General features: G+C 40.9%; 2 protein-coding genes across 2 annotated transcripts; one reads left to right on the top strand and one right to left on the bottom strand.

Annotated features, from left to right (window-relative positions):
- Nucleotides 1–42: 42 nt before the first annotated feature.
- LOC113153772 (protein LSM14 homolog B-B-like) lies at nucleotides 43–5,055 on the bottom strand. Its single transcript, XM_026347556.1, has 8 exons — nucleotides 3,564–5,055; nucleotides 3,298–3,461; nucleotides 3,052–3,181; nucleotides 2,771–2,941; nucleotides 2,607–2,681; nucleotides 2,248–2,388; nucleotides 2,015–2,156; nucleotides 43–690 (listed from the first exon to the last, which is right to left on the bottom strand). Exons 1-8 carry the CDS (start codon nucleotides 3,688–3,690, stop codon nucleotides 540–542), a joined length of 1,101 nt encoding a protein of 366 aa, XP_026203341.1. The 5' UTR covers nucleotides 3,691–5,055; the 3' UTR covers nucleotides 43–539.
- LOC113153368 (transcription initiation factor TFIID subunit 4-like) lies at nucleotides 4,978–18,492 on the top strand. The gene is given in 17 exon segments (XM_026346961.2): nucleotides 4,978–5,048; nucleotides 5,479–5,626; nucleotides 5,628–6,297; nucleotides 6,667–6,812; nucleotides 7,286–7,360; nucleotides 8,565–8,654; nucleotides 8,844–8,966; nucleotides 9,087–9,176; nucleotides 9,317–9,529; nucleotides 9,654–9,795; nucleotides 9,892–9,994; nucleotides 10,289–10,458; nucleotides 10,910–11,040; nucleotides 11,274–11,399; nucleotides 14,941–14,997; nucleotides 15,095–15,217; nucleotides 17,062–18,492. Coding segments are annotated over 17 exon segments (2,643 nt in total). The 3' UTR covers nucleotides 17,227–18,492.
- Nucleotides 18,493–19,861: the final 1,369 nt, after the last annotated feature.

The raw sequence follows: 19,861 nt of genomic DNA, 5'->3' as shown, positions 1-19,861 counted from the left end.
TTAAATTTTCCTTCTCAATGACAATTTACAGTACCAAAGCCAGTCTGTCACATGTTGTTTAATAGCAACTGTTACACACTTCTCCACCGTTATTTTAGAAGTAGGGAAAAAAGGAAAAAAAAAGAAAGAAAGTAGGTCTTTCTGTCAACTGAACTTTAAGATAGTTCTCCAAGACCAGTTTGGAGATATACTCAGTCTAGGAGACAATTAGATATTTGGGGGAAAACATAACATGCATGCCTGTTCAAATGGCAAATTCCACAATGCATGCTTCCAAACCAATTGCCAATTATTAAATTGGTTTAGCATACAGCTGCTGGATTAAAAATAAATTGCTCATCCATTTCATTTGACATAAAGGATCCAAAGTACAACATTCCCTCATTTTACATTTGGGATAACGACAACAAAAAAAAACAAAAAAAAAACTTGGCTTCAAGAGTTTCAAAAAGGGGGAAAAACAGGGAGGTACTTTTTCCAAATACGTAGAAAACTACAATATTTACAGGTATGTTAACGAAAAAACAAAAGAGAAGCCCTCACACCCTCCCACCACCCATTTTTGGGAGGTGGCGCTGTTCCACAGTCTGTCCTCGTTGTCCTCGGCCCCTGAATCCTCGGCCTCTCAGGAAGCGGCCAGGGACTCCGAATGTTTCCATGTTCAACTTTTTCTCCTCTGCCCAGGTTCTCCTGGGGATGAGCACGCAAATTTAGATTACAAGTTAGTTTTTAAATAACAACAACATGATGGCCTCGGTGCATATGCCTATTTGGAGGTGTCTTAATGCTTTGCTGATAAAGTCTCATCCCATTACAGTAACACAAGAATGCATCTTATAAAGTATTCTTGTTATAAACACTAAAACACACTGGCAGATCCACAACTTAGACGTGTAGTTTCAGGGATGAGCTACTTAACTGAAAATATTCCAGGATTTGTTCACTCACATTTACAACTTGCAGGTGAACATTTACCATCATCTTCATCCATCAACTGATCTCTCGATAAAGTAAAAGAACCAAAATTACAGGAAAATGATTAAAATCATTAGTATTTGCACTAAAAGACTTCGTTCTCAAGAGCCTTGTAACATAAGTAGATTACCTTTTGGAATTAACTAATCAAATGTTAAAATGCTCCTTTAAAAACATTTGTAGAGGTGCACTGTGGGTCCCCTTTAGCAGCATCCTACAGGGATTACAAATTGATTGGCCTTGCTGATATAAGACTTTTGCAGGGAACTGTAGAAAAGAAAAACACCACCTTGCTGTTACACATTACCTGTCAGGTTCCTCACCATTTCACAACATTTTGCTTCTCCAGCTGAAGTGTGTAGATCTAGAGTGACTGTGTCGCACACAATTGATAGTCTGCAAAGTTTGTTACTATGGTGTAAAGACTGTTGGAGTTTTACATTCATTGCCATGTCTCCTAATAATTTCACATCATCTCCTGGAACCACTTGTAACTACCTCCTGAGTAAGTGATAGCTTAAAGCTATGACAGTTTACCACATGTTTCATTGTAATGTACTAGGAAAACTGTTTATCATGCATCTTTTGTAGTTGTAGCCATTGTTGGAGATTAGGTTCAATCTGTTTTTTGTTTTGTTTTTTTAGCTGTATATATATTTTTCTATAAATGTGTACTATTACTTTGCGTTTTTTGGTGATTGCAGAATTGATTAAGGAGTCTTGTGGGATTTTAGGAAATAAAGATTTGAAATAAAGATTTGAGGATCCCGCTGTTTCTAGGATTACCCTTGACACACCTGCTGGTGATAGGTTGACTGACACGTATTGTTGGTGAAGAGCTAAAGCGACCATTCCACCCCTCCTGTCTAGAGCTGCCTTAAGCTTCAAAGAAATTCAAGAACATTCCTGGGGATTTAGGTGTGTGACCTGTCATCTCTCTTTTCTTTTTTCAAGAGTATACAAATCAATACATGCAAAGTATATTGCAGAGCGTGACAAACCCCTGAGGGAACACAAACGGCGGAGGTTATATAATCACCTGGGCTTTAGGTCGGATGAGATGTTGTCAAAAAAGCACTTTGCTTTGTCATAGTATTTGTCTCCCAGCCTCTCCTCCTCCTCCTCCTGTGTTCCCTGGCTGTCCAACACCTCTTCAGAATCCACCTTCTCAACTAAATCAGCTTACAAAAAGGAAATGGGCACACACGCTTATGATTTGATATTGTGTTAACTGAAAGTGAATTGATTGATGTTCTTTGAAATAAAACATACCTTCAACCTCCTTTGTAAGATCATCTTTAAACTGTGCATTTGCAGATTCAAAGTCAAAATCCGACTCGAACTGCAGAGTTGTAGCCTTCGAGCTTTGCACAATAAGTTGGCCTCTGCTTCGGTTCCTGGACCTGCGGCTGCCTGCACGTGAGCACCAGAGAGGCTTTTAATAAAAACCAGTAAACATCTGGTCTTTGAAATTAATTTTGTAATCCACTGCTTATGGACAGATGAGAAATATGTTTGGCACGTCTGCTGTGGCTGTACTTCCGTTCTAGCAGCAGTAACTAACAGTAAAAGAAATGCTGTTCTTCTGGCAATCAGTAAAAGCTTACTGTGCATTTTTTGTATTTCTATACCTGGTGTTTGCCTTTTCTGCTGGTTATCACTTTGGCCTTGATTCTTTGATGTACTGGACTGAGGTGATGCCTGACCTAAACGTGGACAAATTAAAACATTTAAAATATGTTTATTTATATCGTTTCAAACGTGATGTTGGATGTTAAATATTGAGTCTGCTTACTGGTGGGAAGATTCTCCTTTTGAAGTTGGGAACCAACTCGGCCACGAGCAGGCTGTCTGCCCTGTGCCTGGGATGAGGTCTTCCCCCTTTTCTGAGCAGCACTAGTTAATGGCACAGTCTGGACGGCCTGCTCCACCATGGGTGCTCTTCTGCCTGGGATGTTGTGAAGCCCTAATTACAAAGAGAAAAGGGGGGGGGGGGGCAAACAACAAACTAGGGCTCGATTAACAGCAGGTACAAGTCAAAAACAGCCACAGACATTAAGATAGTGTAGACCCTACCCAGAGCTAATGCTGCATTGTACTGCTGGTTGAGTAGAGAACTTGCAGCCAGCTGGTTGTAAGTGGGCATAATATCTCTGTATGGGCTCCACCGTGGGTGATAAGCAGCACAGGAGCTGCCAAGGGATGACTAAAATCACAAGAAGTTGGACAATGACAGTTTTTTTTTTTTTTTTTTTTTATTACTTTAAAGCCCAATATAACATTTAAATTACTTTTAAATGCCAATCTCACTGAGCTACATACCTGTACAATAGCAGGGTCACGAGGCAGCCCGTGATGTGGTTTTGGGCTTTCAGACACAGTGATATCCTTGATGTCACTTCCTCTGAAGATGATGTATTCATAAATCTCATCTTTGGGCGGCACAGGTCTGTCTGTGTGCCGGTCCTCTGTGCCATATGATTTAACTTGTGGGAAGGGAAAAAAAAAAAAGGGATTGTTTAACTTGTTAAAAGAATAACTGGCAAAGAGAGAGAGGAGCCCACATGTAGGCCACATTTTCAACCTACCTTTGGCCAAAGCGACCGTGGACCTTTCCGTGTCGACAGAGGACAATATCCCCTCATAACGAATCTGTGCCTTAGACATCAAACTTATTTTACTGCCGATGTACGGCGTTCCTCCTCCAGCACTCATGCTTGCAGTGGAAATATGTTTTTCCAGGCTTTAAGTTGCATCAAACCACGGCACAGAGCGACCATCCACTACACAGCGGCGCGCACAATCAGCGGACACCTGTGCGTTTTTATAACGTCCCCTCCGCGCTGCTGGAACACCTGCGTCTGCGCCAGGGTTCGCTTCTTTAGGCGGCCGGCGCACACCGCCAGAAACAGAACAGCCCGTGGAGTCTGCAGCCTGCAGGGGACCTGGACACTGGTGGCCACGATATACTAGTTGTAGCAAACTGAGGAGACTGTAAACTCTGTAATTAAAGTTTTTCCTGTTCACTTAACCTGTTTACATGTTTCTTGTATATAGACACTAGCCTACTACTAACCCTATGTAGCCTACAGAGAGCAGCTTTATCCAAAACTAGATGGCAAAACAGAAAATAAGCTATCTTACTATATTTTATTGCGCTAATCAAGATGATCAAAACACAATTAAATGCAAATTATAATAATGATAATAATCGACGCTGAAATAGCATTTTTAGCTCTACTGGCCATTTAACTATTAATGATAGGCTTTATCACAATTCAACTTAACTTTTTCAGAGTTCATGTTTTTTTTTTTTTAAATTAGTAGTAGGCTACAACAAAATACCTTGCGACTTTCTTATTTCATTTTAATTGTGAGTTTATGCCACACTTCTTAGTACAAACCTTCAGCCTGTAACTTCAAAATAAATGAAAGCACATTGTTCTAATAGCTATGTGTTTAATTATTATCCAGATGCAGCCTGCATGTATACAAGTTATAAAAAACAATTTGAAATGTATATAGCTGCTACAGTTGGTCCTTCCAGCAGCAGATCGAATAATTGTCATATTTGCACACATAAAGGTAAGTACGTTTTGAGCTGTGCATCATCTACAGCCGTGGCTTGTGCAAGTTTAACCACAGTAAGTCCCATGACTGGCTGTCAGCGCAGCATTTCCTCTCTCAAAGGAGGGTGGGGCGCCTCAAACGCCTCTCTACAACAGCAACTTCACTCGATGGCCAAAACACTGCAGCCATCTTGCACAGCGTATCGGCAGTGATTAAACTCTGAAATTCGGTTTATTAGTTTGTAGTAAACCACGGTATTATTCCACCAAACGTCACACTGTACGATTGCGAGACGGAATATCTGTCGTGATGGAATAAATTCACCGGCGACGTTGTAGCGTTTAATGAAACTATTTCGTCTCCGACACGACGTTGTTCCGTCTTGTGCATCCCGTGGAATGACAGCTGAAGCCATTGGTTCCGCCTTTTAGAATGCGCAGCAGCCAATCGCAGCTCGCCGTCGTCCCTGCGCGGAGCCTTTTGGCTGCTGTGCGCACGCGCACGTCAGTTGGTAAGTACCTCACTTCTCACAAGCTCGCAGGAGTGTGAAGATGGCGGTTGGCCCCGGTTCGCTGGATGAGCTGTTTTTACACACAGGGCTGAATAAAGCGGTAGTTTGTCATCCTGTCCGGTCCGTAGAGTCGCAGCTGTCGGTGTTGTGTCACAACAACCATTGGGCTAGGCGCGAGGCAGTCGGTAATTACATTGCTATAGTTCCGGGACAAGGGGGTAGCGCGAGCTAATGTCCAGCTGGGACTTGGTCAAGACGGTTGCTAAAGCAGGTACGCTGTAATTACTAATGTTGTTTTCCTCTTTGTCTCCGTGTGTACACAAGAAGCGAGGACCGGAGCTGACAGAAACAATCCCTAGATGTGTCAGAGTCTTGTCCCATCACAGTCAAGATTGTTTGTGTTCCTTCCAAACAAGCTGAAGTGCAGGGGGTCTGAGCACAGCGAAGTGCCCGTGGTTCAACTCTAAACTATCAGCGGCCACCACGGACTCCAGCACGGGACGCGACCCTGGCAAAACACTTGTTGTTAGTGGCGATGTAACTTCTCCACCGAATCACCAGGGGAAAGTAAGGCTCACTCTCAGTGCAGACTTTCAATGGGAGCCGAGCTATGAACTCTCACAATTCAGGAAGCGCTGCCCCTCTCGGGGGGACGACAGTGACAAGTGGCACTGGTAACAGCGGCGGTCCTGCAGTATCTGTCACAGCTGTCAACAGTGGAGCAGTGTTGTCGAAAGGGCTGGCCACTGCGATTATGCCCCCTTCGTCAAACAGTGTAATTCAGACGCCCCTCATGAACTCACAGAGTGTTGTCACCTCAGCTCCGCCTGTGAACCAGGCAGCAGGACCCACGGTGACACTCGTCAGGCCGCCTATGCAAACCCCGGGGCCGGGTGTAACTTTGAATGGGAACAATAATGCCAGCCCTGCTGTAGTTGCCAGTACAACAGGTCAGCCTGGTGTGGGCATACAAACCCCCCATGTAAACAATGGTCCGCCGTCCAGTTCGGTGTCTGTCAGCGCTGCGTCGCACATTATCAAGGCAGAACCACCTACAACAATAATACAGTCGGCACCGCAGACGGCTGTCACTCCGGGCGCCGTCAGCGCTCCTCGGGCTTCGGCGACGGTAGCTGCTGTTCCGGGCGGGATCCGAACCCTGGCTCCTCAGATGCTGGCACCAAGGCTCCCCCAGACTTCCCCAGGACAGCCTAGTGTACACAACATCCAGCTCCCCCCGGGTGAGTGAGGTCAAAACTTTTTACCGCATGTGCACAGGCGACACTTTCCACATGACGTCAAGTCGTCCGGGACGTAATGAAATTGTGTTCGTTTGCCTTGATCAAACATTGCATGCTTGTAATCGGCCACCAAATGTTCATTGAGTACAGAATACACAGTAGAAAGTGTGTGTTTAGACTCATTATGAGTACCACACCTAAAAATGCAATACCTCTGATCTGTTATCATTCGTGCTGACTACTTTGTGAGAATGAAAACATAAATTGATCATATTTAACCGATGTGCTGTTACTTTTATTTAGATTAATGACTGAGTTGACTCTGTCCATTTAAACTATTAAACTAATATGTTTTGTGACATTGTTCAGGAATGGTGCTCGTACGCAGTGAGAGTGGACAGCTGCTGATGATTCCACAGCAGGCTCTGGCCCAGATGCAAGCTCAGGCTCAGGCACAGGCACAGGGAAACATAGCACCACGGAGTGCTACACCATCAAATGTGCCTCCTGGCCAGGTAAGATCTTGCAGTCTGCCTAAACAGAGCATTATATTGAAAACAATTGCGTATTAATTTAGTTTAGTGGTCAGTACCGCAGCGTAAAATCTTCTTTTCCTGCCTACAGCTCAGAAAAGCACCTGTTGAGTACAATTATAGATATGTTACTGCTCATGTGTAGGTACACTGAAAGTCATAGACAAAAGAATACCATAATACCATAGAAATACAATATTATCAGCAGATTGACCATAAGCCTCACTAAGTCATTTTTAAATCCATTTACAGAATTTGATTGATCTTGAAACATTATCATAATTACTGTGGTGCTACAAGTCTGTGTTGTATTGGTCTGCTTTTGATAGTGTATGTTTTTTATATTGTTAATTTCACTGCTAAAATCTGAGCAATTAAATGAGCACTTGTCTGAAATGGATATAAACAGTAGGTGCCTCTTGTGATATGATGTGATACTTTGTGCCCAATCTTAGGCTCCAGGAAACACCATCATAAGCAGACAAGTGACTCCCAGCACTACCACTCTTCACAGACCTCCTATCCTTCAGGTAATCCCACCTGCTGGTGTCAAAGCATTTCTGATATTGATCATTTGGCTCATTGTGCAATATTTTATGTCCATTACTAGCTCGAGGCTTTGTCACTCATTTTTGCATATCAAGAGATATGCACTCAGATTATGTCTCTAAGTACCCTTTATAAAGATACAAAGTGACTTATTCAATGTTTGGATAGGGTCATCAAGATTATATTAGAATCCAATAGGATTGTCGGTTTAAGTGTCAAAGTCACACTAGAATGATCTTAAAAGTGCATTCTTGACAGAGATGTAAAGTATCACCATACAAAAATGTTTTTTGGTGAATACTGTGGAAGAAAAATGTTTTCAGCTACTGGGTTTATTGGTAATCCTGTTTCTGGGATTTAAAACAGCCAAGTTGAGTCCTAGACCTGAAGGAATTATACTTTGTTATAGAGATATAATAAATATTAGCTAGAGGGCTAAAGGGCTCACCTGTAGATTATGCTTGGGCTCCCAAAAGCTAGAACACAAGCATCATTGTGTTACAGTTAAAAAGGCAACATATACTGTATGTGCACTATTCTATGGCATGTAAAGCAAAAGCCACCTGTCACGGAAGAGGGAAAATCACACATTACAAAGACTACTTAGGCCATAGTTACTTTGTTAAATTTCCTATAAGTAAATAAAAGAATAGAGATTGAGTGTTGCACATTCAGCCTTTTGTTCCCCTCTGTATGGAACTGTGCCTATCTCACAGTGATGGTGTTGACAAGAGCAGCTAGAGATCAGTCAGGGGTAGGCAGTCATAGCATCACAAAAACTTGTGTATATAGATTTTTATCTTCTAACTAGTTAATATTGCATGTGCGCCATCAGAGCTTGTCCCTATGAAGGCTCTATGACAAAAAGAGTCAGCAGATTTGTCAGCTGTAAATAAAGTGATCACAAATTATCATTATGGCAGCACTGAAGCACTGCATATTTTCATGATATCTTTTGAGTAAACACCATAGTAAAGTGCTTTTTTTTTGAGGAAGAGTACCCACCTGAACTTCAGTGCATTAAAAGCACACTTGTTTGCATTATGATCCAGAAATCTGTTTGATGTACTTGAGCAATCTTGAAACGGCTATATGCGACACTCTCTTGTAATGACTTTAAAAGGGGATTCTGTAACCTATCAACAACCTAAATCACATTTATGATGGTGATGTCTCTGTTCCTAGAGCACAGTTGGGCCTGCAGTACCAGGAATGACAGCCAGAACTGTCACTCAAACAGCTGGGACCACAGTTACCTCAGTAACAGTGAGCAAGGTTTGTAGTGCTGAGCTAAGAGGATTAGGTAGGCCTGGGTGCCTGGATGTATTGTAACAATGAAAGGTTTATGACACATTAAAGCTGTGGCAATTACAATATAATAAATTAAAGCAAAGCATGCTGGGGAGTAAAACATTTTTTTTTCACAAATGTGTTCATAATCTGAATTTTTTATGTTCCTGGCAGGAGACAATGGAGAATGTGACTAAATGTAAGAACTTCCTGTCCACGTTGATAAAACTAGCATCCACTGGGAAGCAGTCGACAGAGACTGCAGCCAGTGTGAGACAGCTGGTCAAGGACCTGCTGGTGAGTGAGTTTCTTACAAGCGACCACATTGTTCACAAGTCACCACATTGTGTTGCACTTTTTTCAAGGACAGTTCAGACTTGAGACAGCTCTTTATGATCCCACATAATCTTGTACTAGGAGGGAAAACTGGAAGCTGAGGAATTCACCAGTAGATTGTACAAAGAGCTGAAGTCTTCACCCCAACCTTACCTTGTGCCTTTCCTCAAGGTAGGAAAGCCTAAATTTCACTTTCATTATGAGAAGATCAGTAGAAGGAGTGGTAAATTTGCTTGGACCACAAGAAACAGAATATCATCAATCATGTCATGCATTCCTGTAATGTTTGTCCACCTGTTTGCTGTCTGTAGCGAAGCCTCCCGACCTTGAGGCAGCTCACCCCAGACTCAGCTGCCTTCATCCAGCAGAGTCAGCTCCCTCAGCCAGCCTCAGGTCCAGTGTCCTCCACCTCACCCACCCCCACCACAGTGGTCCTCACCAGCCCAACTCCTCGCCTTACTGCTCCAATCAGCAGGCCCCAGTTCCAGCCTGGCATCAACAAGCCAGGACAGACTCCCTCACTGGTAAATTGACTATTCTATTTCACAAGTTTCAGCTGAACTTGACTTGATAGTCTGTGTGAAATGGTAATAGAATATAAGGTCATGTCAACACGGTAATAGTGCAATTGAACCCTTATATTTTTAGGTTCTTCAGCCTCAGCAGCAGAGAGCAATGTTGAGACCTCAGGTAACATTACCAACAACCCCCATTGTGACTGTCAGGAATCAGGCCCCTGGTCGCATCATTGTGGGTCAGCAGCAGGTCCAGCTTAAAGAGCTGCAACCAGGTGAGGTTGTCAATTTAATATAACCTCCCACTGGGCATGTGTTTGTCTGTCTTTGGTTGACAAATGGTATTTATTGATGTTTTATTTTTCTGCCAGTTCCTGTAAGGCCAGAGGTGCCACCTGTTTCTAAACAAGTCTCTGCTGCAGCCTTGACTCTGGCTCAAAAGAACAAGTTGAAAGAGGCGGGTGGTACTTTCAAGTAAGAACAAAAATAAATGAGTTTAAATCAGTTCACACAGGTCTGAGCACTACTTCCACGTGAAAAAAATGTAGCTTTTTATTTTGACCAGAAAAACAAGTAGTTTTAATTCTCTGTGTCCACACGACACAACAGAAATTTAAAGTGTAACTATCACAGATTGAAAATCAAATAAATGAATGGCAAACACATCATACATTCCAAGCTTCAGTTCTGAGACTGTGATAGTATATCTATGTATACATTATCGCCACTTTAGTGATTGGGTTTGTCTTTCTGCATTTATGTTCACAGAGATGATGACGATATCAACGACGTGGCCTCAATGGCTGGAGTGAACCTGTCTGAGGAAAGTGCTAACATCTTAGCAACCAATTCTGGACTAGTGGGAGCAGTGACACATTCCTGTAAGGATGAGACTTTTCTCTCCTGTACCATCCTACAGAGAAGAATGCTGGAGATAGGTGAGACATTGATGACATTACTGAATCTACAGTATATAGTTACATCCGTGTTTTGACACAAAAAGCCAATAATAATGAAAATAGCGCCAAAGGAACCAATCGTGTGACTGCAAGAGTAACAGCCAAGTCAGGTTTGGTTGATGTGCACGGCACAGGCCAAAGTTTTAGCTGTTAGCAGCAACACGTGCTAATGGTTTGATTACTGCAGGAGTACACAGTAGCAGGTCCTGTCAGGAAGTAGAGATAAGAGAAAAAGGACAACAGGAAATGTTAACAGAAACTTCAGCGGCAAGTGCTGGTGGTCCCCCTAAAACAGCCAGCGTGATACTAAAGCAACAACAGACCAGCGCCATGTGTATCACACGTGTAATAGCCTATTTCACTGCAAAATGTGCCGGTAAGCACGATCAAAAATGATGAATTTATTCCCTTTGTTCTGATTTGTTTACAGGTAGGAGGTACGGCGTGACAGACTTGGGTGCTGAGGTGGTGAACTATGTCTCCCATGCTACTCAGCAGCGACTTCAGAACCTGCTTGAAAAAGTTTCCCAAGTGGCCCAGCAGAAAAACTTCAGTTTTAAGGTTTGTTTACAGCTGCACCATGGACAGAGTTGCACTAGTGCCCGCTCCATGGGTTAGATTCCACCAGACAAATAATATTGGTGTGTCTATTGTATTGGGATCTAGGTTTTTGCATGCATGTAACATCTATTTGGGAATTATTTGAGTTCCTATATCTGCAATAATCTCTGCTGCACTGTCTCATTTTCTTTTTAATCTTTTTTTAAAATGATAACACACTTGTCCTTTGGCAGGAGGGTGACACCTATGAGCAGAGCAGTGATGTTCGTACTCAGCTCAAGTTCTTTGAGCAGCTGGACCAGTTAGAGAAACAGAGGAAGGAGGAACAAGAGAGAGAGATCCTCCTGAAGGCAGCTAAGGTACAGTGTCACAGACAGACCTGTAAATGATCTGTCCACTGCCTGTTTCATTTGTACACATTTTTGTGGTGAGTTGTACCTAAGACTCCACTAATTACGATGCCAGGGGTCAAATTGATTGTACAAATTACTTTTACTGTATATTTTTTGTCAGACATTTACATATACACGTCAGGAACATAAATCTCATGGCAAGGTGAGGCATTGATGGTCTCTTTGAACTGCTTTTGCTGGGTCAGGGTGATTGTACAACATATTTAACAAAAGAAAAACCTCAAAATGTTGGGTTTAGAAACAAACAAATATATACATACAGCGAATACCTACATATTTGTCAAATGCAGATTTCACCTTTGGCAACAACTTAGTATCCATAAACACACATTTGGAGGAAATTCTGGATGAATATTTGTTGACAGAATTTGAAGAGTTCAGAGCTGACTTTTAGGCAAGGTCTACATATTTTCAACATAAAAAGAGGCTAGATGATAGTTTGAAGTTATGGTTAAGGTAATCTTCCTTCTTTTCATAATACCATCCACTTCGAGCATAGCACCAGATCCATTAGCCCGAAAGTGTCGGATTTTCTCTGACAGTATCTTTCAGTCTGTTGCAGTGTAAAACTTGCTTGACTGTAGACAATGACATTGGTGTTCTGGCAGCAAATGTGTCTTGGCAGACCTGTGCCTTCAGCTGAAGGTGACAGATTGGGTCTTTTTCCAGACCCTTGAGAGTGCTACATGTCACAGTAACCTGTATTTATGTGTAATAGTTTGATAGATGATCAGCTGTTTAGAAATGGCTCCAAGAGACATTGTGGATGTAAAGTCACCATCTTCTCTGATCTGCACTGTCAGTCCAGTAACCTGGTTACCTGGCTGGTTACTTGGAGAAAGCAGCTTTATCAAGTAGTTGGGGAATACATTTTACATGCACTTAAGAAACCTGGATTTAGTTTGAAAGTATGACTCAGAGATTGTAACAGTATAGTGACTAAAAGCATTGGTTTACTGACTGTAGAGTCACAGTGTAGGGGTAGAAAGTAAAAGAGAGTGAAGACATACACAGCACAAAGTGGCTCACTAAAAGAAATCTGCATTGGAAAGTGACTTATTTAGATTTCTATGAGGCACTTTTGTGTTAATTTCATTTCCAGACAGACTTAAGCTTGTAATAATCTGTCCCCCTGTCTGCACCCTTTTGCTACCAGGCGAAAACATCCATACTATTGAAGTAGCTCAAGTAATTGGATGCTTGACACACTGCTCTCGCTCTCAGTCATTGGTTTTGTGTCATTGTTGTGCGCACTTGGGTACATAAATGCATCGTACGTCATATCTTGAAATGACACTTTATCATTACTGGTATTGCCATGAAGTGTATGATATATACACCTTTAGGTCTGAAGTTTTTTTTCTTTTCCAGCACTACATTAATATTCTTTAAAGTTTGATTAAAAGGTTGTCTGTGATTCATTTGGACCCTGTTAAGATGAAACTCGAAACAGCTTCTAATGATTGTACAGTACATACAGTACTGCTCGAGTTTGGGATCACTTGCAGATTTCTTTGATTTCCTAAGAAAAACACATTTTCATGCTATTCACAAACAATTGTATCAATTTCACAAACAGTTAATATTAATCAGATGGTTTTAGAAGAAGAAAGAATGATCTACATTTTTGCATAGAGGCCTATTATAAGCAATTGTCAGTCCTCTGCATCCGTCTCCTGGTATTGCTGCTAATGTAGGTTAATCATTTTATAAGGCCAATTGATAATGAGAAAACCATTTTACAATTGTGTTTCACAGCTGAGAACAGTTGGACTAATGTAACAAGCAAGGGGAAATGGTGTTCTTTAGGTTAGTTTAGTATCATCAACAGTTGTTTGTTTACAGGTTCCAAAAGGTACCAATCGCCAGAAAGAAAGAACTTTATTAGTGACCCGTCAGCCTTTTGTTGTCTGTTGTTGAAATTGCGAGGAAACTTAAATCATGCTGTTAACTACTCACAAGTCGACTTTAACAGGGACAGAAAAAGCAGAGGCCGTGATGCAAAACTGTGCAAGAAGACAAATATCTGAGAGTGTGTAGTTTAAGACAAAGATGCCTCACAGGACTTCAAATGTCAAACACCAGTGTTAGCATCATCAGTGTAGAGGAGACTTGCTGGATGCTGGACTTCATGGCAGAATTGGCATAAAAAGGCCGTATCTTAGACTAGCCAATAAAACAAAAGACTGGAATGGGCAAAAGAGCACAGACATTGGGCACTGGAAGACTTGAAGAAAGTGTTGTCTACAGATGAGTCCAAGTTTGGGGTCTTCGGATCAAACAGAAGAACATTTGTAAGATGCAGAACAAATGAAAAGATGCTAGAACAGTGCTTTATACCTTTAGTCAAGCCTGGTGGAGGCAGTATAACAGTCTAGGGGCGCTTTGGAGGTGGTAAAATAGGAGATAGGAGACCTGGAGGAAGGAACGCTATCAAAATATTTCCTGTTGAGACTAATTTCATGTTTTCTTGGAAAATAATACAATTGACTAATTGAATAAAAGTGATGCTAAACCTAGTACTTGTAGTGTGTATCTAATTGCACTGGGGACCAATATGTTACACAACATTTCTACTAATTATGTGACATCAAATTATGAATGGATATGAATAAAATAAAATGAATATTTTAATCATTTTATTATTCTTTTTGTAGCTCTAGTGTAATATATAAACTTCTTATCTCCAAATGTAAATATTGATAGATATGAGTAGGATTACTTTGGGATCTCCAGGCTTAGACCAGTCAGCCAAATCTGCTTTTCCATGTGATTGTAGATGTTTATTGCAAGCTGTGTTTTGTACTGCTCCATTAATATTCAAACCAAGGTTCTAAAGGTTTTACATTTTTAAGTTGATTCAAATTATCATAATATTTTTGGAATGAATCTGAATTTTTGTTAAAGTTAGTTGACCAGCAGCACTTTCATTTGTTTTAGTTTAGTTTTGTGATTGAATATATGAACCATTTACCTCAGGCCACGTTATCCGCGAGGATCAATGGTATGAAAGATTTTTTAACATTAATCCTGTGTGCTCAACTAAAACCATTAATAACAGGCTAATGCTCTGAGCTGCTGTTTGCATTGAAAGCGGAGTCAATTAATTAATGTGTACAGCCTGTGGAGTTTTGCATTTCAGATCAAGTGCAACATTAAATTCCTTCAAACAATGTGTGTCAAATAATATGGTTGACATACGAGTCTCAGTGAACAGATTGATGTGTTTTTTTACTGAGTTAAAAAACATAATTTTAGGACACAGCACAATCTTGAATGGAACAAAGTACAGGGCTATAATGATTTGTTTCATTTTGCCCAAAAATGTTTCTTTTAGTTTAAATTTTTTATTTTCAGTGGGTAAATTGTTTTATTTTAGTTTACAAAAATGCTTCTAAACCAGTTGTTACTTTGTGTTTAAGTATACAGTGCCTGTCTGTCCCCTGGCAAAATCTGTTATTAACGTGTCTTGCTTTTGAACTTGCAGTCTCGATCTCGGCAAGAGGACCCAGAGCAGCTTCGTCTGAAACAGAAAGCAAAAGAGGTAGGTTGAGAGTTGGAGAGGAGTCCATATATCTCAGTTTTTCTATGTTTAAGCACTGTATGCTTGAAATGCTTGTTGACATGTATGCATTATACAGATGCAGCAGCAGGAGCTAGCTCAGATGAGACAGAGAGAGGCCAACTTGACTGCCCTAGCAGCTATAGGCCCCAGGAAGAAAAGGAAGATTCTGGACTCTCCATCCTCCTCTTCTGCAGCTGAGGTAACATTAAAGAGTACTTACGTTTTTGATCGTCCTGGGATAGCTGATAGTTGTTTATCCAATACTTTACTTACTCACAACCTTTGATATCTTCACCATGCAGATAACATCTCTTTATATTACTAAATTACAGTAAGCTGGCCAGAGCCACATATGACCCAACAAAACACACCAAAGTTCTGAAGTTAAAATCCCAAGTCAGAATGGGCTTTATTGAAAATTGTCACACAATTGTACTACTCTTTAAGTACAATGGAAATTAGTGTAGCAGTGAATGGGCTGTGATAGTTTTAGCCATGCCAGCGTTTCTATACTACTCTTGAGCCATTTGCATGTCTTTTCTGGCTATCAAGGTCTTTTACAAGAAGGAGATAACAAGATAAGATAATACTTCATCTAAAGTTGGAAATGCATCCAAAATATCCATAACAGGTCTAGTGTTGTATTTGTTGTTGTTGTTTTCTTTTTGTTTTTTTTAGCCATTCAGCCAGGCATTAACTGTAGTACATATACACTGCCCTCCAAAAGTATTGCTATAGACTAAAAACATTTGGGTTTGACTTTAAAAGGTGAATTTGAGATCAACATTTCAGCTTTTATTTCCAGGTTTTTCATCTGTATTCGACACACAACTTAGAAGACAGCCCCTTTTGTTGTAAACCACCCATTTTCAATGTGAGCAAAAGTATTGGAACATGTGACTGATGGATATGTTTTGTTGCCTAGGTCCTATTACACATTCAAACAATAAAGAGCAGTGAATGTCTACTCTCAGTTTCAGATTTGGGTTTTGCCTGTACAGATGCATTAGTTAAGAGGTGTAACCAACATGAAAACCAGAGAGCTGTCTATGGGTGAAGAACAAGAAATTGTGAAGCTGAGAGATCAGAGCTATTGCACAAACATTGGCCATATCCAGTACAAACATTTGAAAAACGGAAAGAAGAAGAAAGACACCACTGGTGTACTTAGTAACAGCCATCAAACCGGTAGACTAAGGAAGACAACAGCAGCTAATGACAGAAACATTGTGAGATCTGTAAAGAAAACTACTGTTCTCTTATGACTTCCTGAACAAAAGTGCAGAGGTTACTCCAGAAGACGCAAAGCACTGGTTAGCAAGAAGAAGAGGAAGGCCAGGCTGTAATTTGCTAAAAAAGTACAGAAATGACCCTCAAAAAATCTGGGCCAAAGTTTTATACAAAATCTGGAGGGAGAAAGGTGTTCTGTGCTCATGACCCCAAACATACAGGCTCATCTGTGAAACTCAGTGCAGTGGAGGTAATGTCGTGGCTTGGGCTGCATGGCTTCTTCTGGGACAGGTTCAGTAATCATCAAAATGGTTTGAACCCAAACGTTTACTGAAAGATTTTGTTTGCCAGTTTAAAGAAAGCTGCAAACAAACTTACTGGGAGATTCATCATCATGCAGCAAGACAATGACCCAAAACACACTACCAAAACAACAAAGGAATTCATCAGAGGCAAGAAATGGATGTTTTAGACTGGACAAGTCAGTCTTTTGCTCACACAGAAAAAGGTTCAAATGGTTCTATCTTCTAAGTTGTGTATCAGATTCAGATGTAAAGACCTGGAAATGAAATCAATCTTTTGTCTCATATTCATCTTTTGATGTCAAAAACAACTGTTTTTAGTCTACAGCAAAAATAAAGGAACTGGCCTTAGCTACTGTGGTACTCCCTGACTGGGAGTTACTAACTTATATCTGCACAGGAAGGCTGCAGCTGATGTTTGGAACACATCAGATCTCTCCTGCAACAAATGACAAATATCATGTACCCACTTATATCTTTCTATCTTCCTCCCATCTCTCTTATCTTGCAGGGATCGGGAACAGGTACCTCTCTGTCTGGTGGTGCTGGCTCATCGGGCTCCAGACCCACACGGCAGCGCATCACGCGTGTCAATCTCAGGGACCTGCTCTTCTGTTTGGAGAACGAGAGATTTACCAGTCGCTCCCATTTCCTGTACAAGGGCTTTCTCAAATAGGCTTGATGTCAAAGAGGAGACGAAGAGGAGGAGAGGTGAGAGGAGGTAAATGAAGTGTGTGGAGAGACCAACTGCTCCCACTGTAGAGAGAGAGAGGAAGAGACTCTTAGAAAATGGAAAGGAGGATTGCAGCAACTTGGCACATTTTAGGATTTTTCAGATACAACTGAGAACCTGAAATACAGTAGTAGCCACATTGGATGGCCTCTCTACCTCCCTCCTCAAATAATCCCTATTTTTTTCTGAGCAGTCATGGACTTTTGCCCTTTTTTATCCTGTAACTTCATTTCCATGAAAGTGCAAAAAAGGGTTATATGTTTTATGAGGAAGGGTTTTTGTATGAACAAATTACTTATTGTACAATTATGCACTGTAACACAGCATAGTTTATTTTCTGATTATCTGTATGTACATTAGGCTTAGTATTATGTTTTATTAGACCCTTTCTGATTTTGTTTTGTTTTTTATTTTTCAACTAAATTAGTTTGAACTCCAAACTGTGTATCCTACTGAGTTGCCTTCCTAACTATGAATAAGCCATATAGCCATCCCGAAGCAATTAACCCTGTTGTATCTCATAAGGCAGTAGCTCACTCATTGTCATCTCCATCACTTTACTTGATTTTTTTCTTCATATTTATTCACTAAACTCAAGCCTAAATTAATGTTTTAGTTATTTATTTAATTTCATGTGACACCTCAGTTGTTTCATGTAGCTTCAATTCTAAACAAAAATGTGCATTTCCTTGCATAGGACATGTTTGAAATCAGTTTGACATTTTCTTGGGTGTATAGAGTTTAGTGTGAAGAGGTGTGTTCATAGTTGTGTTAAACAAATCAGTTAATTTTTTTGTTTTGTTTTGTTTTATTTTGTTTTTTACTTTGCCATTGACAGTGATTTCTAAAAGTTAAAACAGGTTTCAGACAGCATTTAACCTTGATTGCTATACCAAACATACATCTACCTGAAACTGATTTCTATTTTTGTAGCTGTCCACCAACACACATTTGTACTCTTTTAATAGTGACTGACAGTGCCCTCCAATCACTTCTGTACCTGCTTATATTTTGATGTGCTATTGGGCAGCCCCTTAGGTTTTTAGTATCTATGACTTAAGAAACTGGAGTTTCTTCCTGTATATTTGTAAATGTTACACCTAAAGTTTTACATGCGGTTTTGTATAGAATTGAGAATTTACCCATACAGCATAAAGAAAACACATTTTGTCTATTAAAAGTTTGAATAAATAATGATTTTACAACTTTTGTGGTTTGGTTTTTGGTGATTTTATTGTAATGCACTAGGGGGCAGCATTGTATTATCTGGACTGGAGTACAGAGGAAACTAAGTAAGGCTTTCTACATGAGTGAGCTGAATTCCTTTAATTACTTCTTAGTCTACCTGTTCACAAATAATTCTACATAATCCTAACATCTGTAAACCACACATAGTGCACAGTGCCTGTCCCCTGAGTCTAACCAGACATCTTTTGAGCACTACTCCCATGAGCACAGCACACAGCTCTCAACCCCAAATGAAATGGCACACGCAAACACGTCTTTTACCAGTCTGTGCTGTTCTTTGTTTAGCTGTCTTGTTTGAGTCCATCTCCATTATCAGCCCAATACACGGTGCATTTGCAACAGCTGCCACATCAGCTGCTAACATTCACCACAACAATGGGGTGGAAATAATTAGGCCGTTCTGCCACTGGGACAGTAGCCTGATGGCACAATGATTGGGAGCAGCTTTTGTATCTGCATAAACTAACATGTAACAATAAGTGTATATTTGGAGCCATTCAGTGTTGATGAGCCACAATTTCATTTTCTATGATGAAGCTACATCTGGAAGCCACTAGGTGGCAGTAGCTCATTTTAATCACATCACAGAGGTAACTGTCATGGACTGACTGCTATTACCTGGTTTCATATGATTGACTTTATTGTTTATATGTCTATGTGTCACTCTGCTCAGCAGATACAACCAGACAAGGCCAGCCTGTCTGGGTCTCACCTATTGCCAGACACGCAGTCTGTGTTGTTAATGATATAAAGCCATTATGCTGCTGTGAGAAAGCAGGGCCAGATAAAAGCCAGGCTTCCTGTCACAAGCACAGAACCAGCATGTCCTGACAGTGCCTCATAGGCGTCTCTATCTGGCGGCGGTGATGATTCAGGTAAGGCCTCGCCCCTTGTGCCTTAGCCCAATCCAATATTTTTCCTGGTAATCCCCCTTCCACTCTTCAACACTGCTGCTCTTTCAGAGTTAAGTCCACATAAGCTCCCACTTGAGTGCCAGAGGCAGAGCAACACAGGGATGGTGCGGTTGCCTAGCGACGTCTCAGTTACTGCACCTGAGGGTGTTGGGTAAACACCCCGAGCCTGCCAGAAGGAAGAAGAAAGAAGTACCATCACTGTTTTCTTCCTTGACATTTATTAAAGAGAGCTGTTATTAATTTGTTACATTTACTGTTGTCATTTCTGCTTTCACCCCAGGGTGAGATTATATAACAACCATATCTAAAGCTAGTTTATTTGTGCGTTTGTGTGTGCAGGCATGCTGAAGTCTCTGATTGTTCATCTGTTCTTATCTGTGGGTGCTTTTGTCTGATTCCAAGATGGGATTTGACTG

This window comes from Anabas testudineus, chromosome 5 (genome assembly GCF_900324465.2).
Source record: "Anabas testudineus chromosome 5, fAnaTes1.2, whole genome shotgun sequence".
Taxonomy (NCBI): domain Eukaryota; kingdom Metazoa; phylum Chordata; class Actinopteri; order Anabantiformes; family Anabantidae; genus Anabas; species Anabas testudineus.
This window is presented reverse-complemented; position numbering and strand designations above follow the sequence as displayed.